The sequence below is a fragment of the Equus przewalskii genome, chromosome 31, assembly GCF_037783145.1.
Source record: "Equus przewalskii isolate Varuska chromosome 31, EquPr2, whole genome shotgun sequence".
Taxonomy (NCBI): domain Eukaryota; kingdom Metazoa; phylum Chordata; class Mammalia; order Perissodactyla; family Equidae; genus Equus; species Equus przewalskii.
In genome coordinates, this window is record NC_091861.1 from 19,236,366 (window position 1) to 19,255,569 (window position 19,204).

The 19,204-nt window shown below is 35.0% G+C and overlaps 1 protein-coding gene across 8 annotated transcripts in view; it reads right to left on the reverse strand.

Annotated features, from left to right (window-relative positions):
- The window catches only part of BRINP3 (BMP/retinoic acid inducible neural specific 3), a 394,820-nt gene that overhangs the window by 55,446 nt on the left and 320,170 nt on the right, over window positions 1-19,204 (reverse strand). For all 8 annotated transcript variants that reach the window (XM_070602587.1, XM_070602590.1, XM_070602593.1 and 5 more), the window contains one exon: window positions 18,268-18,490. In XM_070602587.1, coding sequence (XP_070458688.1) covers window positions 18,268-18,490 — 223 coding nt within the window. The remainder of the gene's footprint in view (window positions 1-18,267; window positions 18,491-19,204) is intronic.

Here is a 19,204-nt window from a genome sequence, read left to right on the forward strand (position 1 = left end):
AAAGGTGATCTCATAGAATTACACATCAGCATGGAGTGGAAAGAGATAAAAGACTGGGCACCTATAGGTTAGTATGGTTCTCTTTATAAAGATTTTTGGCTCTTGGAGCACAGCAAGACTCTCAGCCCCATGTCAGACTACCTTTAGCATCGTGGGATTGCTGTCACTCCAGACTGTACATCCACTGACTTAAATTTAACTAATCCACGACGGATAATAAGACAGAAGGAAGGAAAGACGAAATCGAATAAAGAAAACGTGATACTCCCCAACATCTGAAAAAAGGTAAACTGGCTCACCAATGGACTATTCAAAAGTCGTCTTTCAGCTGCCATTCAAGGGAGGGGCCCCCAAATCACCTAGCGCTGAAAGGCGACAGGCTTGGTTCAGGAGTTCCACAGGATTGTAGCAAACGAAGAAGCAGTCATTAATGGGTACGCAAGCACTCACGGCAGCTATGCCCCCAGGACTGCAGAAGGAGCCGGCAAAAAGGCCCATCTCCCAGTCTTTTTTCTGGAAAGGGTATGACTGCATATTTTATAGCTGCTGTTTGAGGGTCTGGCTTCTGATTTATATGCATCTAGGTTCTGACTATTATCCTCCCCTTGGGAGGATATCCTGAGATGTAAGGATGGTTCAACATACACAAATCAATCGATGTGATATACCACATTAACAAGACGAAGGCAAAAAGTCATGTGATCATCCCAATACGTGCAAAAAAAGCATTTGGCAAAATTCAAGATAACTTCATAAGAACTCTCAACAAACTGGATATAGAAGAAATTTACCTCAACATAATAAAAACTATATAAGACGCTAGCTAGCATCACACTCAATGGGGAAAAGATGAAAGCTTTTCCTCTAATATCAAGAACAAAACAAAAATCTCCATTTTTTCCCCTTTTACTCAACATAGTAGTGGAAGTCCTAGCCAGAGGAATTAGGTAAGAAAAAGAAACGAGACATCCAAATTGGAAAAGAAGTAAAATTCTTTCTGTTTGCAGATGACATGATATTATATATTGAAAAATCTAAAAACTCCATCTAAAAAACTGTTAGAACTGATAAATGAATTCAGTGCAACTGCAGAATACAAATTCAAATATACAAAAATCAGTTGCATTTCTATACATTAACAGGAAACTACTGGAAAAAGATATTAAGTAAACAATCCCATTTACAATAGCATCAAAAAGAATAAAATACTTAAGAATACATTTCATCAAAGAGATGAAAGATCTGTACACTGAAAACTATAAAACATTGATAAAAGAAATTGAAGGAGACACAAATAAAGGTAAAGGTATTCTGTGTTCATGGATCAGAAAAATTAATATTGTTAAAATGTCTATACTATCCAATAATCAAATAATCACATGAAGGGATGGAAGGGGAGACAGAGAGAGAGAGAAAGGAAAGAAAGAAAAGGAAGGAAGGAAGGAAAGAAGGAAGGAAGGAGGGAGGTAGAGAGGGAAGGAATCAAGGAGAGAGGGAGGGAAGAAAGGAAGGATGGAAAGAAGCAAGGAAGGAGGGAAGGAAGGAAGGAAAGAAGTCAAGCCTTCCAGCTGAAAATTAGGAACCAGCTGAATCTTTTCCCAAGGTAGCTTGAAGGAATGAATGTTCTTGACTGCTCACCCCTGCAGGATCAGAAGCCCTCTGAGGATATGGAAAGGATAGTAGAATATCCTGAGAGTAGCGGTTCAACGAGCAACATCCCTAACATTGAGATAGTTCTCTACCTGACCAATCACACTTTTATGGATGTGTTAGGGCTGAATTTGAAATATTTAATGAAGTGCATTGTATGGATACCAACCAATCAGAATGAACACCCAACAAACAAGGATGGACATCAGTCACTATGCCAAGGCGTTCTGGCTGTAGCTGAATATCCCTAGTGAGGTATACCTGTGACTATTTTAAGTCCTTTTAGTCAAAAATCAAGGTGATAGCTAAGGAATATCCCTTTAACAAGTGGTAACTGGGCTACAAAATTTAGAATTACCAGTCCCTAAATAGAAAAGTTATCAAAAACACTTAATTTCTTGAGAATCACATAAGTGTGAACATTAATAACCTTAACCAAAGGATATTATGAATGAATCAATGGCCTTATAGCGTCACAAGTTCACGCAAGAAGAACGATGCCAGGGTGGGCTGTTTGGGTATTAATGTCCATGAAAATGAATCAGTGAGTTTTAAGGGGAAAAATGCCTTCACTATTTGTTGTATGGGATTCTGTAAGACATATAAGGGAAACATTGACTAATTTACAGGCATAGGAACCATGAAAATATATCAAGTATATTCCAGGAAAGTTCAATGTAAATCAACACGTTTTTGAAACAAAAAATCTTTTTCTCCACCCCCCCCCCCCCCTCCGCCGTGACTGATGTGGCTCATAGTTAATGTCTGCTCCCAGTGCTCACATGAACAAATAGAATGGCGTCCACAGCACCCACATTTCGATCGTCAATGTTAGTCTACTCTAAAACAAAGTGAAGTCCTTGGAGAGTATCTGATTCCAAGTTGGTGACATGAAAATTCATGATGGACCCGGAATACTATGAATGGACAATGTCATCTTCAACTGTGACGCCATCAGAGACATTGGTGCCTTAAGGAAATTGCAATGCAATATTATGTACCCTTTCCCCTAGGTCGTCATGTTCCTTCCAGTAAGATACTGTATCTTTTGATAATTAAAGGAGACATTTAAGCATAGTCATCTCTGGTTTCCATTTTTATATTACTTTTTTCAGATTAAAGTTGTGTTGGCATTATAAAATGAATTGCCTTCTGTAGTTTCCTGTAGCCTGGAAAAACTGAAATAATACGACATTTCTAACCTTAAAGGTTGGAGAAATCTTGCCTGTGAACATACCTAATTTTGATACTTGTAAAATATCCAAAAAATTGGATGCTTTGTTGCCTTTCCCTAGTATCTGCCAGCCCCACTCCAGTACCTCTGACCACATTTCATTTACTATCTCCTGGCTCACTGCATCCTAGTCACAGGGGCTCCTTATTATCCTTTAAGCATAGAAGGCCAAATTACACCTCAGGGCTCTGTATTTGCTATCACTGTGCCTGTAGTTTTCTCCTCCAGGTATACACATGGCTTCCTGTTCTCTCACCTCCAAGTCTTTGCCTACAACTCCATTGAAAATTGTACACGCATGCACACTTGCTTTTTCCAGATAAATTTCGATTAATGTTGCATTAATTACACAATATACATATGAGGGAAAAATAATATCTTTATAATTTTTTCCACTCAGAAACATGAGTAAGGTCTTGATTTACTTAAAATTTCCCTTAATATCCTAAAGAGTTTTGTTTTAGCTTATTTCCTTAGTTATATTATATATTTTGACATTCTCATGAATGTAGTCTTCTTTTCTACTATATTTTCTATATTACCCTATATTTTCTTTTCTATTATATGTTTTTGCTCATTTATTAGTAGGCTTTTGGTTTTCTATTTAATTATTTGTAACTAGTAACTTCACTCATTTGTATGAATATGCTGTTTAAGTTTGGTTTGGTTTTCTACTCGAGTTGATTCTCTGGAAACTTCCCAATAAATAAGCACGTCATCAACAACCAATAATCATATCTTCTTTTAAATGTTAATATCTCTATTTTTGCTAATTCTCTATGCAAGTTTTATTTTACTAGCAAAAGTTACTAAGCAATAGTAATAATAAAGTTATAGCAGATATTATTTTCTTGGTCCCTAAACTAATAAGGATAATGTTTTATTTTATTTCAGGAAAAAGTTTATATACCTTCCTAAATTGATTATTCCATTAATCTGTTGACCTAACTAGTAATATTTTCAGAAGGAATATTGGGAGATAATAATTACAGCCTATGTAAGAATGTTCTTTTGTTTTCCTCTTTCTATAGGAAACCACTTGACTAAGCATAAAATTCTTTTCATTATTTTTCCTCTCAAAACACCATTGAGTGATCTATCACACTTTAGTACTTAGCTCTGTAGAGTAAAAAAAAATTCTATTTCATGTTCACTTGGTAACATTTTCAGTGAAAAAAATAGAAACTATTCTGCAGTCATCGTCTTGGAAAGGAAGACAAGCTAGGGATTGGCTTCCCTCTCATGCTTCCAGATAGTTTTGCTGTATTTGGCTTTATATTCATGTACTACATGAATTCCTGACAAACTGCTCTGTTTATCTGGTTCTCTCCAGGGGAAGAAAGATAGGAATTCAAGAAGGCGAATTGTGATCCAGAAAGAGCCACTAGCTGTATCTGCCTTCAGTTACTCGCATCCAGAGATGAAGAAGCTTGGATCTATGATAGACAAATGCCATAGTTGTTGACTTTGGAACCGGACATGTGAGATGAAGAATGCAAACTTTTTGTCTTTTCTTTTGTGTTCACGCACACAATAAATTGGCTTTTAAAATGTGCCAAATCTTTAAAGTCCTTGCTGAACTATGAAACACTGAAATGGACTAGCTAAAAGTGATTGACTTTAACTCGGAAACCACTACGCAACACAATCCTTTATCGATTTTCTTGGAACTCTGTCTTTTTTCATCTGGATTCAAGTCCTACAAGAGAAGTGCTCTCTCTCTCTTTCTGTCTCACTGTTTCTTCTCAAATGGATATCAGTTTTCTCCTCATGGACGTTCTATTACGCATACTTCATCTCCTTCACACACCTTTCTTTTTTTTCCCCATAAATTACAACTCCTCATTCTTTATTTACGGTATTGGATCAGTTTCCTAAGGTTTTATTCTAACAAACCAATTCAGTTTTCTGTAACAGTACACTGCCTTTATTTTAGATTTAAATTTAATGATCATAGTTTTTAATCCTCCTAAACCTTTCTTGTTTTCTGATCATTCCATTTCAGGACTTCACGCTTTTGCTTTTCCTTAGCAATGAGGGATTAGCAGGAGCTGGGAGCCTTATTCTAACAAACATGGTAGACCTGGAGAGAGCCCTGTGGCGTAGTAACTAAGAACCCAAGCTCGGGAGCCAAAGTGCCTGGAGTTTGGATCCTAGCTCTGCCATCAGTAATTGAGTAATTTTGTTGCAAATTGTTTAGACAATCTAAATTTCAGTTTCTCAATTGTAATTTTAGGATAATAACGCTAACTACTAACTTGTAACATTGTATTAAATGAGCAAAAACAGGTAAAGCATTTAGAAGAGTTTAACTCAGAATTTGTGCTTAAAACACGTTAGCTGATAACTAGCCAATTATGACAGTTTTCATTAGCAAGTCAACCCCAGAATTATCACCCTTTATCATGGGATGCCTGGGGCTCTGGCTTCAAGGATATTGATGGGTTTACTGCCTGTCTCCTCTATCTGCTGCTTAGGTGGCTCTTTCACATGGATGTGGTAAATTGTGGATGGATCAGCTTTGCCCTCATTCCTGTTTGCTTCCTGCAGTATATCTTTCAAAAACCTTTCCAGATCTCTGCATATGGATTGAATGATTTCACAACTTCAGGTAGTGGTATAATTTTGTTCATTCCGATGGGAGTTTGGATGAGGTTACGAAACAAAAATCATAATCATGTTTTAAATATATAGTTGAGGATGTGGGGGGGGGGTGTGTGTGTTCAGGATAATGTTAAGGTTAACATGAGGAGATATACACATATCCTTTAAAATTGATAGGCTTTCCTTATAATCTTACTATTTTGTTTTTAGTTTTGTTTGTAGCTTTGTTACTTGTATGAACTAACTTTATTTCAGCTCAATAAAAGGTATTACCTCAGCCTTGATCTTTTTTGTTTCCTTTAAGAAACCTCCATGAACTCCTCCTGCTGGGTTTAACAGAAATACCACAACAAACTGACCTTCATTTTCTCCTGTGAGTTCTGTCACATCAATGTTCTTTTGTGTTCTATTTGTTGCTGTCTGAAGTGCAGCTGGATTGTGAGATAGGGGATTTTAATTTCAATTGGCATTGATTTCTCAAATTTATTCACTCACTTTATAACTTGTGGTGGCTGCCTCAAATGAAGAGCTTCAAAGCTTTTTTCTCTTCAGTGTTAGGAATTTAAGCTGGTATGTATCTTGGTAATATTTAGTTTTCCCCTTCTTGATTTACAAAACCACTTGTTTTCAGAAAAGAATATCATACTTTAATGCACAAGGAAAAGAACTCTGGATTTTAGTCATATACCATTTTAATGACTTGGCATATATGTACATACCTATGTATGTACATATACATACATATATATGTATGTACATATATAAGGAATACATGTAATGAATAATAATGATGAAAGGAGGCGAGGAAAGATATTTTTGTATTTTAGTTTTGTCCTCAGCATGAAGATTACAAAACGTTTTGAAGATTAAAGATTGCATACTGCCTCTACACAGTGTTACCAAATTAAGCATTAGACTCAATTGATCATTAAAACAACCCAAATGAGATTTTTTCCCCACTGAATTGAGTAATTTGATTGGGAAAAGGCAGTATTTGTAGGATATACCTGATTTTTATTCTTTAGTTCAACATCAAATTATTTTTTATTAGGGCCATCATTTGGAATGAGAAATAGTTTAGGACAAATACTATCTTATCTGTATAGTTACCAATGACAGTTTTGACATGATGAATTTTGTCTTCATACACTGAAGCCTCCAATATCACTTGTATGAAAGCTGACATAATAAGAGACTTTCATATAATATGAAACTTTGAGTTAATCCTCTTTTATGTAAATACTATTATATACTTTTTTTTACCGAATAAGAGATTCAAAAATCCTATCTGCTCTAAGTTAGATCACCCCCACATCATGGTGTTTACCTCCGGTGACAGCCTTTTAATGGGGGGATATTCAGGAGGAAAGGTTTATGAATAACATAGTAATTCTGATTTATATGATGGGCTTCTGATTTGAGATAACAAAACCACCATACCATCCCAATAGTGTATGATGTTCAGCTTCCCATTTATCTTGGCAAGTAAACATGTATTTATTTCTTCAATAATATAAGTAAAATTGTTTAGAAGTGATTCAAATAGAAATGAGACTGACTCTCAGCCCTGATTGCAATACACTTAAAAATTGAAAGTACATCCAATCTAAGAATTTTATTGTCAATAGCATTATAAGATTTGGAGAAGCATAAGTGTCCTGAAATCTACATTGATTCTGGCTTTATGGTCCATATACAAACCATTGATGGTGAATATGATATCAAAATATAATCAGTTTATTCTCTTGTACTCCATAACATTTATCTCTCTGTGATGTAACTTCATATACCAATTAACCATCACGGGAAGTTGCGTTTAATGCATTTCTCCAGCTCGTGCAAAATATTGGGATGAAAATCTCAGCTCAATGTTATAAAAACGAAATGTGACAAAATGCGTTTTAATAAACAAATTAGTATTTCATTTGCAGGACCATATCAAGTTATACGTTTATAGAGATGAGGCAGTATAATCTCCAAGTCTTTCTGAGAAAGTAATTGAATTATTTGTCAAGGATTGGTACCTGGTACTCAGAAAACAAAGAAGTTGAGAAAATTTAACTTTTTAGCTTCAGGTAATTATCAAAAATTTTATGGTGATTGAGGTGACTATACTACAACTGACGACAATTCTAGAATCTGTAAAAATTGGGTTAAAAATGATGGTACACTGTTTTCCAAGTGTATACTTTGAGGAGTTAACAGGTGTTTTAGGAAGTAAAGAAATTTGTTCTGAAAAATCTTTATTTAAACAAATCTATTTTTTTCTAATTGTAGAATAGCATAGAGTATTGGGCACGTATTCATACATTATAGATTTCCAAGTGGAGCTTATAGTAATTACAGTCTCCAAATTTGCTTGACTGGCTCCTTAAAAAAAAAAAAATCAATGTGTTTATGTATTTATTTTAGAAAATAAACATTAATATCTTGCAAGATGCAAGTTATTTAGTGGAAGACATTGAAGGTTTATCATCAGCCCCTTAGTAAGGAGAACATGAAGACTGATAGCGGAACCCTCCAACTACTTTCTGTTGCATAAATCTGGGGCCAGTGTCAAACACAGAACTGATTTTGAGTGTTTAATCAAAGTGATACTAATTCCAAATAGTGCTGGAAAAGGGGTATTTGTAATCTTGGGTCTTATAGACTTTATTTCCAAGATTCTATGAATATGACTTCTTCTTTTATAAGTAAGTTAGCTTACGTGTTAAGGTAATTCTCTGGAGCTCTCTGAATTGTTACTCTTCTCACATCTGATTATTTTAGTCAGTAACTCTGTTGCATTACTGGAAAAAATGTGTTGGAGAAAGAACTCTTCATCTTTCTTAGAAGACTGGTTTAATGTCACAAAAATGTAGTAGGAGGTACTGAAATGACATTTGCATAGTTAATCACATGAAAGTAAAAGGAACAAATATCTTTTACTTGGAATATGTGTTATACTCAAGACTATTCCCCTTGGCTCTTGGCTTCCTTTTCCTCAGATGAGAGAATGAACAAATTGAAAGGAAGAATAAAACACTACAAAATTTTTACCTGAAACATATCATGAACTAATGAGTTGTCATTTTGCACTATTCTCACCCACATACGAATAAACACATACGCGTAAGTCCACAGAATTTCTGAAAGGAGCAAGGCCTTTTGGTTCTGTTAATATTATCAAAAGCAGCTATCTAGAAAGAGGGGCTCTATGGTTTGAATTTGGACCTCTCTCCCATGTAGATTGTGGGCTGTTGACAGCATTCTCTCAACAAAATTTCAAGGTGACAAGACTTTTGATGGCTCCACATCACCTTTTATCCATTAAATAAAAACAAAGGAGAGAAAGCACAAGACGATAGTCCCACAGATTTTCATTTATTTTGATATTATTTTTTCACCCTGCCTAAATGACTGTTGCAGCTAGCAAAGAATTTATTTCAAAAACTCAAATAACTTTCTATACATAAGCACAAATTCATTTTAAAAGAACTGTTTTCAGCTAACAACTATCAAGATCTAATAAATTGAAAGATCATGAAATGATTTCTGAGCTGAATGAAGGTCAAAGGAGGAACGTTATAAAGAAAAGAGAAGACATTTTAGAGTCATGAAAGCTGAAGCACAGGCTACCCCAAGAGTTAAGTGAAAGAAAGTGGCACGAGGGAAAGGACCAATTTGCCTACTTTGAAATCTGTTGAGAAGTGGTCCTGTACCACGAAGGGTGGGACAAACCCACTAATTTTTTTTCTTTTTTCTTCTCTCCTTGAAAACTTATCTCCCTGGATCCCCTGAGGCAGAATCTAGTCTACTGTAAGTTACTCTATACAAACAGTGTGTTTCTTTTAGCGTTTATGCCGTTATCTCTATGACAAATTTTGCTTTGACTATGAAACACATTTTTCAGAAAATTAATATATTAGAAATGACCTATACATAAGAAAGGGTGTTTTCTGTTTTGGAAAATATTAATAATTATTTAAGCAGCTTTCATGGGCTGAGTACTCTCTAATTGCTATATTTTTTCCACTTCTCGATAACTCATGGAAGATATCTAAATATTAAACTCTTTAAACGGATTCTTTCCTTATTACTTAACATATGCCTGTGAGTCATCACGGAGTGGCTGATACACAAAAAATAATAAAAAGTTCTTTCATAACATAGGAATGTAAGGAAAATTAATATCCTGACGGCTCTCTACAGTTTCATAAGAAATTGCTCTCAGCAGAAGCCCCTTGTATTAATCCATAAATGCCATTTTTAATTAAATCACAGATTCTGCAATATTAAAGGATATGGAGTCCATTCAGGAGGCTCCTTTTATTAGTTGGGATGCAAGTTTGGCTGCTGCAACATAAGCCAAATAATATTGGCTTAGAAGAAAATGCAGTTTATTCCTCTCTCAAATAACAGTATAAACATGAGCAATCCAGCACTGATGCAGTGGCTTCAAAATGATCAGGGTCTACCCATTCTCAACAAGTTTCTTCTTGTCATGAGTTTTACTTCTAGCCGTCACCTTGGCGTTTTAGCCAGAGGGAAGAAGTAAAAGTAGATGGAATGTACTCTTGGTCCTTTAAGGTCCCAATTCAGAAGTTTCATGCATTCCTTCTACTTACATCCTTTTGGTCAGAATTAGTCATGGATCCATCCTAGGTTCAAGGGAGGCTGAGGTACGGGGCAGTATGTGCTCTGCTGAAATCAGAGATTGTGCTAGTAAAAAAGAAAAGTAAAGGCAAAAGGTATGCAACTCTATGGTAGCTCCTCAATTTGTCTGCTCGGCTTATTACATCCTCATGAGGAGCTGAAATTGACCTAGAGCAGCATACTCAAAGAGTGGTCCACATAGTTCTTGGTGTGGGCAAATGGGCAGTGGGGAAGGGGGGCAAGCTCCTACCAGGGGATGCACAAGGTAAAAAGTATTTTTATAAAAATACTAAAACATAATTTTTCTTTTGCATCATGTTGAATTTTGCATTGATGTGGCCAAAAACAAAGGTGGAGAAGCTATTGCTGGAGAACTTAGCAGTGGATCCAAGTTGCTGTGCTAGTAGAGACATATTCATTTCTGCTATATACTTGCAGAACAAAAAGAATGCATGTTTTATTTAAAAATGTTCTTGGTGATGCAGTAAAAAACAAGTTTATTGTATCTCAATTTTCAGGACAAATCCATATGTCAAAACAAAATGGGCATGTGAATGAGTTCACTTATGCTGCATACTGAAATAGAATGGCTGCCTTGGGGCAAAGCACTGTGCAATTGCTTCAGTCGCAAGCTGAGGTCAGCACTTTTTTAAGGGCAAACCATCTTTCCTTGAAAGAATGATTGACAGACAAACCAGGGTTATTCAGACTTGGATATTCAGCAGATCGGTTACCAAAACTGAAAGAAATGAACTTATCACCTCAACACAAACAGACAACTGACATATTTAATATCAATGTTAAAATTCTACCTTTCAAGTGAAAATTAGAAATTTGAAACCTTGTATCTGCCACTATGATGCAGACAGCTTCCAAATACGTAAGAGCTTTTCTTGTGAATCCAATGATTATGTTAAGGAATGAGACTTTTTGTTATTATATAATGATGTGCGTCAACATTTGGGAGATCTTCATAAGTAAGTCAATCAATATTTTCCAAGTGACCAGTGCATGATTTTGTATGCATGGGTAGAAGATCCATTTACAGTTCAAGATAAATCAAACATTTAATGTAACAGACTTCAATATGTTAATCATATTCTTTCAGATTCCATATTACAACTGACTTTTAAGAACCACTTGTTGAATTTTGGTGCAGACTGTTTTGTGTATGGGTCATCTGGATATCATACCTGGTGCTAGGAAGTGGGAACACTTAGTCACAGAAGTTTTCTTTTCTTCTGTTGAGAGTACAGGGGGAATAGTGACAGGAAAAAACGGGTAAATAAAAGTGAAAGTTGCCCTAGGAATGTTATAAAGGTGTTTTAGTTCTGAATTTCCCCTATTCCCAGGTAAGCGTTGTTACCTGGGAGGGGCATTGTTTGAAGCAGAACATCAATATACTGTGAATAGTGTCATAAAAATGATGAATCTGGACAAAATGTGTTTTTATATCACCGCTGCTCTCTTTCTCCAAAGCCAATGCAAAGGCAGAAAGGATGTGGGACATTTCTCCTGACATACTGGCCGTAAATTGTGATCTCAGGAAGCAGTGTGTAGTTAAAATTGCTATATTTTAATTTTTTCAAAGATCTTGTTCATGTTCATATTGTCACAATTTTGTAGATAGCCAAAATCTACTACAAGCAGTTGACCAACTTAAGCGTTTACATTACAGATCCATTACTTAAGTATTACAAAATCGTTTGATCCTTTGGCATCAAATAATTTTTTGAATTTGATACCACCACTGCCAATGCCTGACTGAAAGTTATGCTTTTCATGATATAGTTGAAGCCACCAACAGAACACTTGAATCTATACATTTACAAGAACTTTGTTCAAATTGATTATGGGATATGATAAAATAACCATATAAAAAGTGAATGGTTATGACATAGATTTTAAAATAAATATTATGCAGAAAAATATATAGAAAATAATCATTTGATTAAATCACATTATTTTAAAACAGAATTTTGGTAGTCCACTATAAAGTAATTAAATCAATTTTCAGTAAATATAGTACATTTTGTGAATAAGTGTTCAAGCTGTTGTGCTTATGGCACAAGGAAAAAAAGACCATAAATCAGGTTATCAGCTGGGAAATGGGGGTTGAGGGTAGAGAGTAAGTGCGTGGCTGGAATTTGAGTCAAAAGAGTCACAAAAATGGAATGAGTCACGAAAGGTAAATGGAATGAGTGTTAAACTGTCAATTCTGCTTGTCTCACATAAGAGAGAGAATTTGCTTAACTCACTGTGCAGTGTGACTCTTAAAAGTTGAAATTAAAGATCTTTAAAATGGGCTAGTTGAAATACACCCCCACCCCAAACATCTTTTTTTTGGTCAGGGTGTAGTACGTATAACCTTATAATTATTCTTGCCCAAGCTGGCAGTTAGTCTAAAAAATGCTTCTTATGTATAAACGCATGTTTAGTCTATAGTTTCTAGGAATAAATACTGTGATATCATCTATGTATTATTTTATACAGCCAAAGTTTATCTCTGTTCCTTACAAAAAAATACATTTTTTTGTTTGCCGAGATTATATATTTTATTAATACAAGACAAGAATTATAATCCTTGATTGCTTTTATTGAATACATGAAAACTATTTATAAAAATGTCCTGACAGGACTGGCCGGGTGGTGTAGTGATTAAGTCCACGTGCTCTGCTTTGGCAGCCCAGGGTTTGTGGGTTTGGATTCTAGACGCAGACCTACACACCACTCATCAAGCCATGCTGTGGTGGCATTCCACATACAAAATAGAGGAAGATTGGCACAGATGTTGACTCAGCAACAATCTTCCTTAAGAAAAAAGGGGAAGATTGGCTATGGATGTTAGCTCAGGGCCAATCTTCCTCAGCTAAAAAACAGAAAAGAAAAGCCCTGATAACTTAAAATTCTTTTCATTTCTATATTTCTATTGTTTATAAGTTAGAAAACTACAATTTATCTCCACAGATTTCCATTTTGTTAACAGGTCGAGTAAAATGTATTTTTTCCCAATGTTTAAGAGGTATATTTACCTTATTTTGTAGCTTTTAATGTTGTGCATCACATGTCTTAATTAGTTTATATAATGCACCATCAAGGCTTGGCAACAACTTATGTGTTTTCATTGCCCCCATCGCCAGGCCAATAGTTTCCCAAATTGCCTTTCCCAACATTGTGCAATAATAGTGCATTGGATGATTAGCTACAGATTTTAATAATATTTTCACAAAATAAACTATCAAAACAAACAAAACAGTAACCATATTTATTGTATTAGATTCTGACGGTCCTCTTCTATCTCAAAAAAGATTTATGCCAAGTTGAGGATATTTATTACCACTGGTAAATCACATATCTGCACTTCATTTTTACTGCTTCCAGGGCATATTCAAAATGGATCTAGATTTTTCCTAGATATCTAATGACATTTTTTAAGACAGAGTACATATTATATTAGAGCAGGGGTTGGCAAAATTTTTGTGTAAGGAGCCAGATAGCATGTTTTGTGGTTTCAGGACCACACAGTCTCTGTGGAAACTACCCAGCTCTGCCATTATCGTGTGTAAGTGGCCATAGACAATATGTAAACATGTGGACGTGGCTTCTTTATTTATAGATATTGAAACAGTAATTCCATACAATTTTCATCGATCAAAAAATACTATTCTCCTTTTGATGTTTATCAACAATTTAAAACGTAGGAACCAGTCTCACCTCACAGGCTGATACAAAGACAGATGGAGGGCCAGTTTGGCACATGCACCAGTTTGCTCACTCCTGTTGTAGAGCATATATAGGAAGTGCACAACATGCCTTAGATAAAGAATGACATGGACTTAAACTCATCCTTCTCTGTGACATTAGAGAAGTGATTTCATCATATCTCACTTCCCATTATTAAGGACTAAGAGAGAACATCATGAGAATATTTTAATCAATTTTTAGTGGTTTGCTGCAGCACGCAAGTACTGGTGCAGAAAAGCCAAGCGTGTATTTTTATTCACAACTCCATATTCAGTGACACCACATGGGTGCTCTGAAATTGACCATGGTGGAAATATTTATACCACAAAAATTGGCAAATGCTATAAATCAGAGGTATTTTTCCCCTAGGAGTTGGTTATTAAACCTTTAAACAGATCATTAAACATAACATTTCTATGGCACCTTGGCTACTCTGTGAATAAGACATGACAGTACAAAATAGCATAGTTGAATTATTTTTTAGGAATTACTCATGGATGCATTTTTTATTTTTTTAGAGCTTAACTAGGCATAGTCACTCAGTTTTTTTGTTTTCTTTTTTTGTTTTCTGGTGAGAAAGATTGGCCCTGAGCTAACATCTGTTGCCAATCTTCCTCTTTTTTTTTTTTCTCCCCTAAGCCCCAGTGCATAGTTGTATATCCTAGATGTAAGTCCTTCTAGTTCTTCTATGTGGGGCGCTGCCTCGGCATGGCTTGATGTACGGTGCTATATCTGCACTGAGGATTTGAACCCGTGAATCCCAGGCCACTGAAGTGGAGCGTGCAAACTTAACTACCGTGCCACTGGGCCAGCCCCCATGGATGCTTTTAAATAATTGCCATAATTATTGTTCTTTAATGAAATAACTATGTCATTGCTACCTATCTCAAAAGTTTTAGAATAGCAACAAAAGTTGACTACCCCGAGGAAACTAGATCACCACAGGCTTCAGAATTTATTCAAGTAAGAAAGAGGATCTTGATGTCACATGCATTAATGAGAGGAATGGTGGTGGCAGAGCAGACTTGTAAGATTAATCTGGATGTCATGCTTTATCAATTACACTCTATGTTATAAAGAATTACACTCTATGTTATAAAGAAAAACTTCAACTCCCCTGTCCCTACACAGAAAGTGTCAAGAAACCATCTTATTAGTGGAGGTGCATTTTGCGGGTCTCATGTTGTTTGTTTTTGTTTATTTTTCCAGATTTCAGAATGTCAGATATTAAAAATCAATTCTTCAGGTGGGATAAATTCAAGAAAAAAGCTGATAAAAATTTAATAAAGGCAGGACAACAAATGGAATTTCTAATAGAAATGAGTCACTGGTATTTATCATCCACTTCCTTTTTCGAAAATATTTGAAAATATACCCCACAAAGAGCCAACCTCTTTTTTCCACTGTATCCTACTAACAGACTAGAGTACATATATTTTTTTCGAATGTCATTTTATACTATTCTGTAAAAATGGGAAAAAGAACACAAAACAGAAACAACATCTCGCATTCCTAGTAAAAGAAACATAGTGATGGGAAAAAATTTAAATTCAATAAAATCTTTCATTTAGCGAGAAGTCTGCATTGTGTGTGTGTGTGTGGTGAGTAATAGCCAACATAGGAATTAAGCTAAATTAAAAAAGAAAGTCAAGAGACGCCTCTGGCAATCTTTGATTTATTTAGTTCAGAAGTTTTGGAAAACAAATATTTATTTCTATAGCTTATCGAATTTCTTTCCAAATAATACATCTTTATTTTATTGTGCTTACTTATTTATTCTGTACACATCCAACTTGAATTGTTTCATATTTTTGTATTTTCCTTACAAATCTTACACTTCTTTGGCATATTTGTATGTTTAACTTCTATTTATTTTTACTAGAAATCAATGTGACTCATGATACATTTTACCCCACTGTCTGCTTATTTGCAGTTTCCATTTCTCCACTCATGTCTGAAATATATCTTCAGATTCTGTCCACACATTTTCCATGGTATTATATCAAGCCTTCATGGTTTCCTGTGCACCGACGAGTCCACCCCACTTACTCAAACGTCCCCTGAGCTCAGATGTAAATATCCAGCCCTAGTTGCACGTGTTAAGCCCTTAAAGTTGACATGTTTATAACTAACCTCATCCATTTGCTTCCTGACTCAGCTCATCCTCTTGCATTTCCTATTTTGTTTGAGGGTAGAAGTTTCTATTTCAGTGGTTTACAAACTGCATTTAACCCGCACAAATGAAGCAGAAAGTTCATTATAATTAAATAAGTGACTTCCCCCAGCCACGATTCTCTATTAGAGAATATTCTCTGGAAGTATGCAGACAGGTGTATAAAAAACAGCTTATGTGTGGAGGGAATAAAAAAATTTACGGGATGCATAAAGTAGCAAAACTTACAGCAGTACTTAGAGAGAGGTTTATAGCTGTGAATGCCTATATAAAAAAAGATGAAAGTTCTCAAGCCAGTAACCTAACTTTTCTCTCTAGAAAACTAGAAGAAAAATGACAGTAAACACAAAGCAAACAGAAGGAAGGAAATAATAATAATTAGAGTGGAAAAATCAAAGAAAGAAGAGAAAAATAATAAAGAATGGTAAGAAAACTAAAAGTTAGTTCTTCGAAGATATCAACAAAATTGACAAACTTCTAGTTAGCTTGACCTGAGAGGGAAGATAGACAAAGAAAGTGAAAAAAGGTCTCAGAGAATAGAAGGAGATATTTGCATATCATACAACTGATAAGGCACTGGTATCCAAATATGCAACTTACTCTTACAACTCAATATGAAAATAAAAAACAATTTAAAAATAGGTGAAGAATTTTATAGACATTTTTCCAAAGAAGATACAGTGGACTATAAGCACGTTCAACATTATTAGTCATTGGGAAAATGTAAATTAAAACCACAAAAAGATACCACTTCACATCCACTAAGATGACTATGATCGAAAGGACAGGTAATAACAACATTTGGTGAGGATATGGAGTAATTGCAGTTGTCACTCATGGCTGGTAGAAATAAAACATGATGACGCCACTTTGGGACACAATTTGGCAGCTCCTCAAAATATTAAACATAGAGTTATATTATGACTCATCAATTTCATTCTTGGGTATATACCCAAGAAAATTGAAAACATATGTCCATACTTAAAAACATGTACATGAATGTTCACAGCAGCATTATTCATACTAGCCAAAAAGTGGTAACAACCCAAATGTACATAAAATAATTAATACATAAACAAAATGTGGTATACCCATACTATTGATACATTCCACAAGAGGGATGAACCTGAAAACACTATGTCAAGTGAAAGAAGCCAGTCACAAAAGACCACATGTTGTATGATTCCATTTACATGAAAAGCCCAAAACAGGCGAAACTATAAGGACAAACAGTAGATTAGACAGATTTCTAGAGACAAAAAGTCAGAGCTGAGTGTGGGAGTATGGCTAATTGGTACTGGGTTTCTTTTCTGGACAATGAAAATGTTCTCAACTTAGATTCTGGGGATGGTTGCATAAATTTTGGATATCCTAGAATCCAAAGAATTGTAAAAAAAATGCCAATGACTTATTTTGAAATTATTTTTTAAAATGCATAGACTTTCAGGTTTTTTTCCAGTGAAAAAATCTATAATTATAGATTTCTCCTCAATGATTTAAGCATCAAGTCAAATTCAAGCATTTTATAACAGAGATACTGAAACAAATACATATTTTTTGTGGGATTGTCTTATATTTCCCTTAGCTTTTCATTTCGATGCATTTTTAACCTGACTTCAAATAAATAAATACAAGTTTTTACTGCATTGACTGATCGATACGTTTTAAACAGCAAAGCCCCAAACCACACTTTCCAAAATTAGTTCAGAAACAAATATTTTAATAATCTACCTCATTTACATAAACTATTACAAACTTCCACAGCAATTTTCAGAGATTCATGTAGAATGAGCTTTATGATATCCTGAACACCAGTCAAAGAAAATAAACTTTAAATTCTTTTATTTGAAAATTACTATGGAGAAATTCCACTCTGGGGTCAGGCTTCCTTCCTCTGCTTACAATCTAACTCTAGGGTTTTGTGTTTTTCTGTTCACTGTAATACAATTATTAGTTAACGACCACACATAACAAGTTAGAATGATTTTTGATTTCGATAAGAAAAGAAAAGAAAAGAAACAAGTGTTAGTGCGCATTCCTCATTGTATTATGATGTTGGGAAATAAGTATGTTTTATTATTTTGAGACTTAAGAGAATATGTTGTCTTCAAATTATCTCTAGTAATATAACACCGTGATATCTATTATTACCACACCTGCATTCAGAAAATAGAGCTCACTGTCAAAACAAAGTCCTTAGTTGTCTGCTTTGACACAAATGTCTTACCTTTGTCTTGGCAGGCTGATGAGGGGTTGTTTATGACACCGCTTGCTGAGGCTAAAGACCTTGTGTACAATTTTCTGCGCCTTTAGGAAAAGTTGCTTCATGCTGCTCTCCAATTGTTCATAGCGGCGCTGGAAATTAGAATCCATTGTCCACAAGTGCATGATGGTAGATGTGTTGAGGAAATAATTCATGGGGAGCCTTTTCATAAAGAACTTGAATTCATCTGAAAAACGTTAAAAGTCAACACTTTAATTATAAAACAATTTCCCCTTTTCCCCAAAATATTTAATCTGTGAATATTAAAAACAAATACAATCTATTATTTTATGTGTAGCAAATTAAGAGCAAGCTAGGATTTTTATTTTGATGGTTTAGGATTGTTTTCTTTTTTGTTTCCCTTAAAATAGAGCTTTTGGGGCCAGCCCGGTGGCATAGCAGTTAAGTTCACATGTTCCACTTCAGCTGCCCCGGGTTCTCCAATTCGCATCCTGGGCATGGACCTATGCACCACCTATCACACCGTGCTGTGGCAGGCATCCCACACATAAAGTAGAGGAAGATGGGCACAGATGCTAGCTCAGGGCCAATCTTCTTAAGCAAAAAGAGGAGGATTGGTGGCAGATGTTAGCTCAGGGCTAATCTTCTTCTTCAAAAAAATAAATTAAATAAAATACAGCTTTCATGGAAGAAGATAATTAAAGTAATTTGTGCTAAAGCAAACAGTTTGAGTAGAAAGTTTAAGTTGAACTTAATTTTTCCATGTTCTCCTTTTAATGGTATTTGAATGAACTTTTCCTCATAGGTACGGTCATTAATCTAGCTTTCATTTTTTGGCATTACTATTAATAATCCTTTCTAAGTGCTGTATATTAAAGAAATATTTCAGGAATTTTCATTAACTCATTATAGAAAATACATATAATCACTATTAAATGAT